Source organism: Periophthalmus magnuspinnatus, chromosome 19, assembly GCF_009829125.3.
Source record: "Periophthalmus magnuspinnatus isolate fPerMag1 chromosome 19, fPerMag1.2.pri, whole genome shotgun sequence".
Taxonomy (NCBI): domain Eukaryota; kingdom Metazoa; phylum Chordata; class Actinopteri; order Gobiiformes; family Gobiidae; genus Periophthalmus; species Periophthalmus magnuspinnatus.
In genome coordinates this window covers 4,830,792-4,846,037 of record NC_047144.1, presented here as the reverse complement: position 1 = coordinate 4,846,037, position 15,246 = coordinate 4,830,792, and the positions used below count along the sequence as shown (strand labels likewise).

General features: G+C 40.3%; 1 protein-coding gene across 2 annotated transcripts in view; it reads left to right on the top strand.

The window, feature by feature from the left end:
- The window catches only part of trrap (transformation/transcription domain-associated protein), a 70,476-nt gene extending 57,886 nt beyond the window's left edge, over positions 1 to 12,590 (top strand). For both annotated transcript variants that reach the window (XM_033985377.2, XM_033985378.2), the window contains exons 66-71: positions 5,798 to 6,023; positions 6,580 to 6,797; positions 7,947 to 8,131; positions 8,248 to 8,451; positions 10,398 to 10,592; positions 11,614 to 12,590. In XM_033985377.2, coding sequence (XP_033841268.1) covers positions 5,798 to 6,023; positions 6,580 to 6,797; positions 7,947 to 8,131; positions 8,248 to 8,451; positions 10,398 to 10,592; positions 11,614 to 11,898 — 1,313 coding nt within the window. In that variant the 3' untranslated portion in view covers positions 11,899 to 12,590. The remainder of the gene's footprint in view (positions 1 to 5,797; positions 6,024 to 6,579; positions 6,798 to 7,946; positions 8,132 to 8,247; positions 8,452 to 10,397; positions 10,593 to 11,613) is intronic.
- Positions 12,591 to 15,246: the final 2,656 nt, after the last annotated feature.

The following is a 15,246-nucleotide window of genomic DNA, read 5'->3' as shown; positions in this document are numbered from 1 at the left end:
AAGTGTAAATGTACTAAAGCTAAAGTGATCAAATTATCAAATTTCAAAGTTGGACAATTACATGAAAAATTGCAGTGAAAATGCATATGATGTTTACGTCAAAATCAAAGTTAAAATCATTATATTTAAGGTTATTATTATTATTTTTTATTCAATTTTTTTCTTTATTTTGATGAAGTTACCTCCTGATTGGTCATGGGCAGTAGATATGACACATGTACAGGTAATTTTACAGCCAAGTTACCTAGCAACCGTACTGTAAACAAGGACCAATGTCATTTACTTTTATTAGTCTAATCATTGCACTTTTGTGCTTTGTACTAATGTGCAATTTAGACAACGCTTTTATTTTGTTGAATGAAGGTTTAAACAGAGGGCAAAAAGGTTTCTTGTGTGCATTTTGGAGAGAATTGATGTCAAGCAGATGAAGGTATTCTGTTTTAGAACTGCACTTTGTTAAATGTTCATAAAGAGAGAGCCAAAAAAATGCAGTTACCAATGGATATGGTATGTGGTTTTGTCCCTTCTTTACTTTGCAAATCAAAACTGGCTCCAAGTTTGAGTATTGGACACAGTGTCAAGGTGAGACTAGTGTAGACATTTTGCTAGTGACACCTTTAACCCTCCAGTCAATAAAGTCTCACGTGACATAAGACAACAGTTTAAATACCGAAACATTATGTTAGCTGAAACACATTTAGAGAAGGCACTGTACTCTAGAGGAATAATGTTGTGCAATGTAATTTAGGTTTGAAGCAATTGATTTAATTTGGTGTGGCATGTTGGTGCAGTTCATTGGGCAGATACAATAGTTTTGCTCGCCTCTGTTCCATTGGGATCTCTTTTTGTGTGGTTGGTAGATTAACAAATTAGATGTTACTTGGTTGGGATGTTATGTGGCTCTCAGGTCTGGCCCAAGACCCCATTGTGTTGAATATGAAGGCTTGTACGTTGTCTACAACATTACGTGAAGGATCGTCCTTAGTGGTCACTGCCTTGCTCCACAGGCTGCACATGCATGTTCTGTAAATTACAATCACAGTTAACAGCCTGGTTTGTCCTGTTCATTGCTTTTTCTACATAGCACTTACTCCTCCCTCCCGTCGCCCTGCCGCCTTGCCTGTGCTTTTCCTCTTCATTGGTTTTGAAAGTGGCCTATAGAGCTAATGTGTTTGGCCCTGGGACAGAGAAGGACAAGGAGAGGGAATGAAAAGCAGCTAGGGAGAAAATTATCCACTCACTTACAGAGAAAATATAGGCAATAATGAACAGTCAGAAGTGAAAACATAAAGTCATACAAAAGCATGAAGGAACCTGTACATTTAGCACTGCAAAACAATAAACTGGAGGCAGGTGTTATGGTATTAGTAATCAAAGCCCATGCGTGGCGTGGCATGCAGTCTGGCTGAGTTAACAACGTAAACAACAGTTTTTGAGACTTTGAGCTCCGCACTGATGAATCTCCGCAGATGTGGATGTGCCAGCTGTGTGCTGCAGCCGAGTGGCCCCAGGCGGGTGTTGTGGGTGCGGTGTGTTAGGCCCACCACTGTCCCCTCTGCGACACCGGACTGTGCAGACGGAGACCAAACCACACAAGGCTCCCCGAGCGGAACAAACATGGTTTACAGAGCTGCTGAGCAGCCAAGCTCCACTCACGCTCCACGTTAGCGCTCACTCGCTTTCACAGGGTTTGTGGGCCGGAAAATATGGGTTTATGTGTGCACATATAACATTTGGCAGCAGGGAGGCATTCAAATCCAATTACAGCCAATGCTATTTGCATGAGTTACTGTTTTAGCAATGGATCTGTTCCAGACACTTTTGTCACAAGTGTGTCTTTGACTTTCAGTAATATGTATCAATTTAAATGCCATTTCTCATTTCAATGCATTTCCTTTGACATATTTTCCTATCATAACCTTTAAATGTGAACCTTAACAGTTGAAGCCATTATGCTCTGTATCCCATTCATTCTGCTAAAGTAACCCTGGAAAGTCCGACCGTGCTCCTACTCACAAACATAGTTCCGGGACAGTCCATGGGGGAATAGTGGTCCTCTAAAGTGCCCCACTGGCTGAAGCATCATTTAGAGCTGCAGTGCCCCACTCCCCTCCTCCTGTCAGTGGAGCAGGTAGGCCACGAGAATAACTCCGAGTTTCACACAGGTCACAGAGCAGCTAAACTATTTTCCACACATTTTCTCTCTGTAACTAGCAGAGGAATGAGGATACAGGGTAGGGGTCAGAGATGAGAATTTCAGAGCAACTCCAAATAACTCTGGCTTCACAGCAGTCACTTTACAAAGCTGTTAGACTCTGCTACTATAAACACCACAGGCGCAAATCAATAGTTTCTGATGCCGTCTCTTTTTTGTTGCCTTGACAGTGCAAAAGATTGAAAGAAGCCAGTCTTTAAACGTATTGCATATTTATGTTTAAAGTATGCGATAATATTACCACATTCAGTCATGGTTTATACTAAGCAAAACGTGTACCACTCGTTCTATTTGGGGGCACTATACTTTTTAATGTTGTTGAATTGTTCTTTGGTTGCAATTCCCCCGCACAGTTTCAATTTCCACCCCCTGCTCTACCGGGTCAGGTGAACTGCAGACGGACTGACAGCGAAATAGGGCCACTCGGCAAAGAACATTGGCTGTTTTAAAGGGCTTATTTAAAGTATTAGGAGGTCTCATGGCAGAAGAAATTGAACAGCTTTGAAATGGCAGGACCTCGCAGGTTCCTGGATTCATTCTTTGAGGTGGTACAATAGAGCACATTGTAGTGATAGAGTTAGGCGTTTGTGTGTGCATGTTACAGATACCCAGGGGCAGAAAAGGGTTTTTGTTTTGCTCTCCTTCAGCTGTTATTGCTCTGCTCATCACAATATGTTTGCCGCAATATTAGTTGTGACTTGTAACAGGGATTTAATACTTGACGGCTTCCTGCTGTACCACTAATTGAATTGGTTCACCCTGGGAGTTAAACGTCCAAAAGTTTTCTAATTGTGCTGTGAATAACTTTATTGAAATTATGAATGTCTTGCTCATGGGCAAACTTAAATGAAATTCATTTTCATTTAAAATTGAGTGCATGGTGAGTGAAGCTTTCTGCCCAAAAGCAGAATGACTGGTTAAGCTGGATTTGAAGCGCCAGCCAATTGCTGGGTATCAGATGACATCACAGCATTCTAAAGGGCAATAATTAATACAGATGTGGCAGCTAAAATGAATATTGTTAAAATTACATTTGCTGTAATGTAACAATTTCAAATACTTGGTCACTGATAGATGTGATCAGGTTCAATATATGTGAATTTACCTTTTAGATATTTTGTATGCAATACACATATACAAAATTTACTCTTATGAGCTTTTAACAATGTAATGTTCCCTCACCAAAAACATGCCTGGAGTTGTATTTTGCTTCATTCACACACTTTCATTAATCCAGTTTACAAGGTCCTCTTAATCTGAGCCCCAGAAATCAGTTCATCTAAAGTCCATAGATCATTAACAGACTCGACCATTTATGCCATGCTTATTCTATTTTGACTCTTATACATGTGACATGTTTGGCCACATAAGTCTATCTCAGATGTATTTTTTTTACTACTTAACAAGTCATGACTGTCCAAACAAGCTGCTGTTTGCTTTTTCTTTGTGTACACACCCAAAGATGCAACTAACTGTCCCTCTCTTAAATTAATATTACCTTTTTGTGTTCTCAGGTTTCTTCTGCTCAAAATGCAATGTTATGTATGTAACTCAGGTTCTGTCAATTCTGGATGACCACCAGAGTGCGGTGCTTTACACCTGAATATCTAAATGTGTGGACAGGACACATGTTGAATGAATACCAACAAAGTCACATTGTAGATGTCGGTGACGTGAGAAAACCCATACATACCTGACGCACCATTTACACTTTGCCAGAGTTTCCCGTTGGGGTTGTTGAATGTGCATTTCGAAAGCGGCCATCTTGAAGTCATAGAACCTCAGTTATGTGTAAATCTTGATTTATTTAATTCCTTCTTACCAGAGGGCCGTGCTTTGCACCTGGATGACTTGATAACAACACTTTTTACGAGGAGTCTGCACTTGCCAAGATCAATTGCAGATGGTAGATGGTAAAGACAACTGGAGCCACTGAATGAGGCGCAGCAACATTTGCTCTGTAGAAGCAGGTGAAGGTACAGGAGGAAGTCCGTGTAGTTGTAGCACAGCTGTCATTCAGTGGCACAAGCTGCTGTTAAAACCATATGTTAAAACCAGCACATAGCACAACTTAACAGTTGAGATTTAGCCGGTTGCTGGAGTTGAAAGCATTGACAAGGCACAGACTCACATATACGACTAAACTGTTAAATTGGCGGTGTGCACTAGTTCAACTCTGATAAATGTACTAGCTTAATTCAATAGTAATAGAGTAATAAAGCTAGATGTATAGACTGCCCTGGATATGCAAGGCTAGCTTGTTAATAGTAGCTGTTGAACACGCAGCATATGGTAAGGTATATTTAATGCTGGCAATAGTAGCAAAATATACTCACTGTAGGCGATGGTAAATTTTTGTTGGAAAAACAGATTGGTTGCCTACCATCTCACAGCCTCTGGAGGATGCAGTGCGCCACTCCAATATGTGAGGCTCCGAGCAAAACGGGCAAAAAATCTGCAGTCCAATGGCAACTTCAACCTACTGCTGATGCGAGGACTGTACAAAGAAAAGTGTAATGGATGTGTCAAATATATATGGATTTTTGTTTGGTATTTATTCCTTGACCTACGTGCTGTGCACACATGTAGATATCCAGGTGCAAACCACCGCTCTCTGGCAGTCAGAAGGAATGAAATGGAACTACTTACAACTTACAAATGTAGATTTTTTTTTAAATTTGTTTTATATATAGTCTTTCAGTTATTTTTGAGTTTCTGTTTGAGCTGCACTCATGTTTACTGGCTGTCTGTCTTTTTGCCCCCATGGCAGATTTCATTTGGCAAGGTTACTAAGAGTCAGTATTTATAGCTCTTGGGGAGGTGAGACATTGTACTCTAAAACACGCCTGGGAGCCGCCCCTGTGTTACGGTCTTGTACTTTTGGTTGATGCCTTGCTCAAGGGCATTTCGAAAGCAGATGAAAAAATAACACATCGGCCTCTACTGTATATTTCAGTTTTTACTACTTGCATCTGTTTTTGCTATGAGCTTGTGAGAAGTAGAGAAAACAATCATACCAAATGTTGCCTTGCTGCAATAACAACATGCCAAAGGATGATATTATAGTGATAATATAGTCAACTGTCACAAACTATTGATTTTAGTACACACCATGATACGCTTCATAATACTTTCCCTTCACTCTGACCAATATTGGCAAATAATATGCATAATTTGTAAAACGGCTTCCTTTATCATTTTGCTAATTAAACAAATGAGCAAATTAGAGTTGAACTTTTAAACTCTATTTCAAGACTAGCAATACTCAGTACAGATACCACCCTATTATTAAGAACAAAATGCCCTCAAGCTTTCATTTTCAGCACAGCATAACAGTACTTTGTTTTAGTATCGATACTTGCTCACTTGAGTATCTAGCATCGATACTAGTTTTAGTATTGAGTAGTATCTGATTTTTCTGATTCTTAAGATCTATTATAAACAGTTTTCTCATAATATAGAAATAATCTGGATGATGATGATTATCTGTATTTCCTCCTTTAGGTTTAAGCACAAACACTAGATTGATAGTCTAAGTGAAGTACTATGTTGATGATTAATACTAATCCTCTCGGTTACCAGACTTCGACTTCAGCGTTCCCGGCTCCATGAAGCTTCACAACCTCATTTCCAAACTTAAGAAGTGGATCAAAATCCTAGAGGCCAAGACCAAGCAGCTGCCCAAGTTCTTCCTCATCGAAGAGAAATGCCGCTTCCTCAGCAACTTCTCTGCGCAGACAGCCGAGGTGGAGATCCCCGGGGAGTTCCTCATGCCCAAACCTACGCACTACTACATCAAAATTGCCAGGTATGGTCTTTGCACACACTGCCTTAGTAAGCAGGATGAGAAATTAGAGCATGCTATGATCTGCAAGCTGCCAGGCAAGTGCGCTATGACAGAAAAAAGAGAGGTCTTAAGGTAGATAATTTTATCCAAGTGGGTTTTGCTTGTCTATAAACAGATGATGTTCAGTTCATATTGTTTATTTGAGCCGTTTCTCAGTTTTGAAAATGTGTCAGTTTTTTTCTTATTTATTTCTTCTACAGATATTATTAAAAATGACATAGTTGAGGGGATTTGCTCTAGAAGGGACTGAGTAATGTTTTTATTGCACTAAAATTGATTCAGCTTTCAAAAACACTTTTTTCAAATGGCATCTCTTTTTAAATAAGTTTCTTCAAATTAATTATTGAAATACTCCTGAATGCTTACTCCCCCCTATAATGTGAGCGTAGGAGAGTTGATGGTCTGCTCCATGCCACACAGAGTCAACATTATGAAGCTGAGATGTTATGTTAAATGATTGTGACAAAACAGTTCACAGGAATACATCGCCCCTCATAATTTTTCTTTTCGTCTCCAGGTTCATGCCTAGAGTAGAGATTGTGCAAAAACACAACACCGCAGCACGCCGTCTCTATATCCGTGGCCACAACGGAAAGATCTACCCATATCTGGTGATGAATGATGCCTGCCTGACAGAGTCTCGCAGAGAAGAGAGGGTTCTACAGCTCCTTCGTCTCCTCAACCCCTGCCTCGAGAAGAGGAAGGAAACTACCAAGAGACATCTCTTCTTCACTGGTGAGGGAATACAGTTTTGTAACTGCACTTTAATTATTCTCTATAAAGCATAAACAAAGACTTAATTCATAATGAGCAAATAGTTTACTAAGAATGAGTCGTGCTTAGTAACTACTTGATTAATACCTAACCCCATTAATCAGGTAGCTACTAATCCTGAAGCATTCTTAACTATTTGTTCATTATGCATTAAGTGTATAAGTTGTTAATTCGTAATGCTTTATGAAGGCTAAGTAGTTATTACACAGTGATTACCAAAATTTTGACATTCAAAAACTGGACAAGGCCCTCAGTGCCTTGTTTTAGGCACAGTTCATATATAATTAGTTTGATTCTAATTTTATTTTGCCTGTAGACCAGATTTAGGCCATTAAGTTTGGTCATTTAGTGTTGGTTTAAACATTGCTCTTGTTCATACCTGTTAAGGCATTTATGGGGGTTTCATTTTTTTAATCTTTTTTATTGTATTTTGAGGTATATCAGCGGAGTAATGACACATTATGACTCCTTTTTAGGGTGGGCCATTGGCTACCAACACTCCCTTTTATTCCCACACTATGTCCCTAATGCCCACTGTAAATTTCTATTGGCTTTTAAGCACAATTTTCTCTCCCAGATGTTTGCCCACTCTACATTACATACTTGATTGGTTTGTTTAAAAGGAAATATGGCTAGGGAATTCCATAGTCCCCTCCAGCTCATTTATGCCCTCCTGGAATAGCTGTGTTAGATTGGGTTTCAGGTGTCAGTGTATGTAAATGTGGGTGTTCATTATAGGAATTTATCTGTAGGACATTAATTAAAACTCATGTTCTGTAACAAAATCTTTATTATATTGGCTTTTATTTTGCTGGTACATACAGTTGTGTTTATATAACCATTCAATGTATACCTATGTTCACGCTGTTTTGAATTCCTTTGGATTTCTCTGACAGTTTGCTGAATATCTCTTCCCTCTCTTCACCCCACTTCAGAAAGGATAGAAAATCATAAATGAAAAAAAAACAAAACATTGTAAATCAAAATTTTAAAAGGACAAAGAGCAGAGCAATGACTTTTATTTTTTTATGGTTAGTAACTGTGTTCCATTGTTGTTTGGGTTCCTGGCACATTTTATATCTTCTCTCCTCCATCTCCTTCCCCCTACAGTGCCCCGTGTGGTAGCAGTGTCACCTCAGATGCGGCTAGTGGAGGACAACCCTTCCTCTTTGTCATTGGTGGAAATCTACAAACAGCGCTGTGCCAAGAAGGGGATCGAGCACGACAACCCCATTTCCAGATATTACGACCGTCTGGCTACTGTGCAGGCCAGGGGCACGCAGGCAAGCCACCAGGTACATCTCTCCACACAAGCATTATACGGCTTGAATGCCATTTCACTGTAGCATATCCAACTGTGAAACCTTTCTTACTGTTAAACACAATTGAATATTAAATTGTTTCCCTCCAGGTCTTGCGAGATATCCTCAAGGAGGTCCAAGGAAACATGGTGCCGCGGAGCATGCTGAAGGAGTGGGCTCTTCACACCTTCCCCAACGCAACAGATTACTGGACCTTCCGTAAGATGTTCACCATCCAGCTGGCTCTCATCGGTCTGGCTGAGTTCATGCTCCACCTCAACAGGCTGAACCCAGAGATGCTGCAGATCGCACAGGTAACACCCACCAAACAGCCGGTGTCAAGGTCAAGTGGGAGCTCTGAGGCGATGGCTGATCCAATAGATATCCACACTCATAGATGCATTAAGAGATCACCATTACCACTCCATATCTGCTCATATGAATTACCATTCTCCCCATGACATTCACGCATGGCCTATCAGTCAGCAGCCCCTGTCAATGCCAAGGATGTTTTGAGAGAACATTATATTCAGTGCCGCCACTCAACAGCTATCAAAGACATTTCAATTTGAAGACTACGCATTCGTGTGAGTGCCTCTGCCTCTCTGTCTGGTGCTCGAGGTCTAGAGACGGCTTTCTCAAAGTCATTATTAAAGATGATTGTGTCAGTTGGACACCCCTCCCCTCTGATCCTAATCGGCCTTTGCTGACAGGCGTTCCTCTGGGCAGCTAAGCGCTGGTATTAAGCCCCCTCTCTGCCTGTTCCACACTGCAGATCCCATTAGACACAGGAGGATTATGGAGCGAGATGTGTACACACTAAACCACACTCACAAATATGGTACAAGGACAGGACATCACAGCTGGAACACCATAACTCACCTTCACAAATGTATACCTTGAATCTAACCATGAATAGTTAACTTAAGAAGCACTACTTTCTTTCTTTACTGTTACTGTTACATATTTGTTGCTTAATGCCGTCTCAGTGATGAGAGGAATACTTGAAGAAGTAGATGTATTTAGTTACAGAATACTGAAAACCTGCATTAAAATGTATTTTGTAACATATTCCATTACATGGGCCAGTCAGAGTGCTTTATTCTGAATATTTAGAATACTTTTACATTGAGTTACATTTAAATTGGTCTAAAAACACAATATAGAAAATGCATAACCAACGTGAAATAAACATAAAGCTGTTTTTAATTCTATCTCTGATTAGACAAGGACAAATATGCACATGTAGTCACCACAACAGCGGTGTCTATTTTTCTCACTAATTCTGTGCAGTTTGAAGTCTAAATTGTGGGATCAAAGACCATAATGTATTCCCCTGATTTTAGGAAAGTAACTGTATTCCGGTACAGTTACCTTTTCATTTGGTGGTGTTCAGAATACAGTTAATCAAAATTAGTATTCTGAATATGCATTTTCTGTTCATGTATTCAGTTACTTCCCAACACTGCTCAGTCTTGACATCTCCAGAGATATTTCTTCTACATGAAATTGCCTCCGTATCTTTAACATGTTGCTTGACACTAGTTCTGAAAATTACCCAGTTTGTGACATTTGTCACTGTGTGCTGTCACTTAAATGTGACACCCTAATGTAGCAGATGTATACCAGCTCCCAAAATAAGACCCTGGTTGGTCACTAGCCTATTATCATTCAGAGTGCTGCCTCTGCAGCCTACTGTCTGTGGGCTTATCACAACCTCTAGGGGCTGCCAATGTCCCAGCCCGCTGCCTAGCAGCTCTCCTCTGGGGCCTGAGGAGCAAACGACAGCACAGAGCCTGGGGAAAAGAGATGGAGGAGGAGGAAGAAGAAGAAGAAGAGGAGGTAAAGGAGGCGAGACTGAGGAGAAAAAGCAGCTCTTGCGGGAATGAAATTCGCAGCTATAAAGCTGTCACAGCCACTCACCTTTTCATATAGGGAAGCTTATCTCCCTGGATTGGCTACTCATGTAGCGGTCCTCACACACATAAATGCAGGCTTAAAGATGAAAACTTGGCGGTATATATTTAAGTCAGCAGGGAGCGCAGGCCCAGAGAGCAGTGCATTGAGGATTATAGATGTTCTTCTGCTGATAGTTTGATGTGTTACTGTGTCTGACCAGGCAGATCAATAACAGCAGCATTTCTTTGGTCTTGGCTTGATTTAGTACCTCCTTTATATCTCTGAATGAGTTAAAAGGAATGCAAAATAAACCAACACATTTCTCATTTACATTTCTTTTATTTCTGTATGTTGCTTCTAGGACACTGGCAAGCTGAATGTCTCCTACTTTCGCTTTGACATAAATGATGCCACTGGGGACCTGGATGCTAACCGGCCTGTTCCTTTCCGCCTCACTCCAAACATCTCTGAGTTTTTGACCACTATCGGAGTCTCTGGGCCCCTCACCGCCTCCATGATTGCTGTGGCACGCTGCTTTGCACAACCAAACTTCAAGGTATTTTGTCTGTTAATTTCCAAAAAATTATTTATCATTTCTTTTCGGTATAAACTTTTGAAACATAAGTGTTGAGAAGCTGCCAAACAATACAGTGAAAACAAATCTGCATCATAGCCATAATCACAGGCGTGTGATATATATTTATGTATAGGTACTGTAGTCCCACATGTGGACCAAAATGCAGTTCTTAAGAGGCAAATAAACAAAGCACACTGTGTGAACTAATTCAGGCCAAAATCCCACAAGCCAGATTTTTTTCTTGTGGTCCAAAGGAAATGGACGTTTCCAGGGAACGAAAACAACACAACAAACACCTAACAATCATCCACTCAAATATAGTGAAACCCTTGACCATAAAACGTTTAGTGCTGTCTCAAATTCCAACTCTCAAGGTAAGGGTGGGAACAGTTTGTACCTAGTTAGGTGATGATTGCTAGTGTTGGTCCCATCCTGTTTTTTCATGGTCATGTATTTAAGTTCACTGTCGCCATAATGAGCTCCTAACAACTTGGCTACGTTCCCCTAAAGAGAACTGACCTGCCCTGAATTGGACTTAACAGCTCAGCTTTAACTGTACATTAAACCTAAGATTGCCAATGACCTTTGCAGGGGAGTTGATAAGGGAAGGGGGCAAAGGAGTCCGTTGTCCCGGGCCTGGGGTCTTAGGGTTCCAGTATTGGACCCTCTTCCTATTTATTTATATTGGAGGGGTGCCCAAGTGAGGCTTCTTGCTCCGGTTCCCCAAATTTCTGTCGACAGTCCTGGACTCGTCTGGAAGGCAGTTGTTTTCTCAACTCATTGAGGAATTCTCAGTTCAAGTTCTATACAGTGCAGATTATACAGTGTACTTTAGATTTTATGAACCAAATTCATTCAATTGCTACAAATGAACAAATATCTCTTGACAATAGGACCTAGATTAAGATTTGTTTGTTTTATTCAATTTAATAAAACAATATAACACATAATATAGGTATTGATTGACCCTTTAATCTAATTTTTTTTCTGCATCTTACAGGTTGATGGTATTCTGAAAGCAGTCCTCCGAGACGAGATCATCGCTTGGCACAAGAAAACACAGGAAGACACCTCTATGCCTCTATCTCCAGCTGGCCAACCAGAGAACATGGACTCACAGCAGCTCGTCTCATTGGTCCAGAAAGCTGTCACTGCCATCATGACCCGCCTCCATAACCTGGCGCAGTTCGAGGGGGGCGAGAGTAAGGTCAACACCCTGGTCGCCGCCGCCAACAGCCTCGATAACCTGTGCCGCATGGACCCCGCATGGCACCCTTGGCTCTGAGAAGAACGCAAGAACCCGTGGAAAAACATGTAGAAAGATCTGATTACATACTGGAGATAGGCTCGTCTGTAGATATAAGGCACTGACATGTTTAATGGATTGAAACTGAAGCTCGGGCATTAAGGAAAAGATTATCTGGAGTCAAGTTGAAAGCCTTTCACTGTCATGATATGAACAGTCAAATTAGAAGGCAACTTACCAGGATGCTAAATACAATGAAATACAAAGGATATTTTATTGAACGTTTTGTGTTCCAGTTTATATTTATTTTTCTACATTAACCGGGGTTTAAATAATGTGAATAATGCAAAAAATGTTCTGTCTGTAATGTTAAATCTTTTTTTACAAGAAACAATTGTATATTGCCCTATTGGTGAAAAAAAAAACGTGTGGAAATGTGAATAGATGATGCTCTTTTTTTACACAATGCCAACCTAAAATTAAACTGACCTAATATTAAAAAAGTGTGCATCTTCATGTCTTTTCCCCTCTCAATTTGTCAGTCAGGTATTAAAACAAGCCAAGGCTTTAGGACAGGTTTGGCTCTGTAATACAACAGCTGTGATGCAAATTTGTCACTCCCAAGTTGGTTATGTAAGCATTACCCTTTTTTAAGGTACATCCCTTTGTGCAGGTGTTATCTATTCTCCCTTGTAAACGGGCATTTTGTTTTAATAAAATGCTATTTTTTTTATACCGCATCAGTGTGCTTTTATGTTGCAACCTCCTGTGGACTTTTTTACAGAACAGTACATATAAAAATACGAGTTTTCCCTGAAATTACCATAGAAACAAGCTTACAACAAATAAAAAACATCTGCACTCACATCTGCCACAATAGTGTTAAAGATTTGTCTGAATTATTCCACGATACAGTGATCTATCTCTGTTCCTGAAAATGTACCCAACAAAAGAAGAAACATGGCATGGATTTGTTTTGGTGGTAACTTGTGGTCATCCTTGGCACAGAAAAAGCAGCATCACTTGATGAATGCATACCAGTAGATCTCTGAGTGGGCTGGGCTCCACTGACTTACATGCACTGTCAACTGGCTCTCCTCAGCTCATAAACTAAGGTTATATCTCTGTTGGCCCAGAGTCCACACAGATCAGCCTTTGAACATGTTAGCACACATTTTCCATCATTTCACAGTCACATGTAGCCTAATCTTTATAATGCAGTGACGGAGTTTTGCCAAGTCCAATGAGTTTGAATATGACAAGTTGGTATTTATTTTCACTGGGGATGAACATGTTTTATTAGCCTATAATGCCACAGAATAATATTATTCATGGATACAAAATTTTATATATCCACATTCACACCTCAATACATATTGAAACACTCAGGCGTTGGTTTGCTTCCCAAATCTTCTCTTTTTGATCTGATATTTACAAAGTAGCCATGGATCTCGAAGTAACTCATAACAGAAGTCACAAAAGAAGATGGTGAAAAGAATCATGAAAGTATAATAAGATCCTATTATAGATGCAGGGTTGTACTGTACATAAGGAGATGCACATAAGAGTTATGGTCCCCATGGATCTATTCTATGCCATGACCGGACTCACACTCTTGCTGAAAGTGTTTACTAAGTTACCTTAAACATAGTTGAACAGTACTGCAAATGAATGACTTTTACAAGTAACTAGTAGCCAAAAACATAATAGTAGTAATTGTAATTATAAGTCAGAATGGTCAGAAATAATTATACATGTGTTTTTGTGGGACTTAGCTGTCGTTAATTAGCCACTTAGCAAAACCCTAAAGGGTGTAATTAAAATGTTGTTTTCAATAAAGCGTGCAAGTGTAATTAAATTGTAACCAAATAACAACATGTTAGCACAGACAATGCTAAATTGCACATTTTACATAAAACTGCACTTGCACTTGCACTTAAAGTCTAAACTTAATACACCATGTGCCAGTGTCAAGGCCAAGGCACTGGCACATGTGACTGCAGAGCTCATCTGCCTTCAACTCCATTCTTCAGAACAAACTGTACATGGAGACTTCATCTAATACAAATGCAGTTTGTTTATTATGCAAGTTTTATTAATAACACTGAACATATTTTGTTTGCTTTATTAATCTGTATTTGTTGTGTTTTTCTTGAGCAGATGCTGCATTTTCTGACAATAATCCAAAAGGAAACATGACACTATTCATTCAAGACGAGATGCAGAGAAAGAGGAAACCCACACGTGTGCTAATGAAAGTGGACAAACATAGCTCCAGTTTTTTAGATTGTGTTTGACGTTCTGGGTGCCCTCTGTCAGGACATCCATCCATTTCACGCCTCAGGTGCCTTTTCAGATTCCAGTGAGATTGTCTGAAATATCAAATCCACAACAGCAAAACACATGTGCCCCAAACACTCACATACACACACACACACACACACACAGAACACACAAAATAAAAACATTTGCCATGTGTCAAAGATGCGACAGTGCTTACCTGCTGTGTGGGGTCTTCACTGCACCGTAACACCAGCATTGACCTTACCTTCGTTGTTTTTGTTTTTCTTTTAGATTTAAGAAAGAAAAAAAAAAACTCCCTCCCTCCTCCTGCAGCCGCTGAGGTGTACAAAGGTGATTGATGTGCTCCAATGGAAGAGGGAGGTGCAGAGCTGGGATCATCATCAGCTCTGGCACCGCTCACCAATCTCCGAGGGACCCACCAAAGCAAGAATAGATCCTGGCAGGAACGAATGATGAAATCTCCCTCATCACTGATCCAGGTGGTCCCCCGTGGAGATGTGGTAAGGGAGGCAAACGTAAGAGACAGCCTGAGGAGGAGGATAGCCTTGTTTTAGTTTGATTTATGCGTGATCTCTCTGACAAGAAGACAAACAGTAGGCCTGTGAGTGGGAAGCGCTGAAAGTCATGTAGTGAAGTCGTGAATAAAGCTGTTGTGTAAAGAAAACAAGAAGGCCAAAAAGTGCTTTATCAACTCCCTAATCCACTCGTCTCTCGCGTTCCCATTTATCATTCAACTCGAGCTCTCTTCTTTTGTTTCCTACATCCAGCATCCAATTATACATCACATTGTATCAAGGCTTTTGGCGCAGCGGGGAGAGGCTTTTTAGTATGTTCATGTAAACAAACAGTATTAATCAAATAAGCATTGTGTGGATCTCTAGTCAGGGAGGCACATCTCATCTGGAGCAGCTCAACATTTGTTTTGTGGGTGAGAGAAGGGGGGCCATTAGGACTTCTAATGGCATTTGTGCTCAGAGGAGTTGAGCTCATTAGTTTAGTGTCTGAAATCTGCTATTATGATTTTAATTGCTCAGACTCTACATGGTGGTATGTGGTGAATCAAAGTAACTTTTTAAACAGACA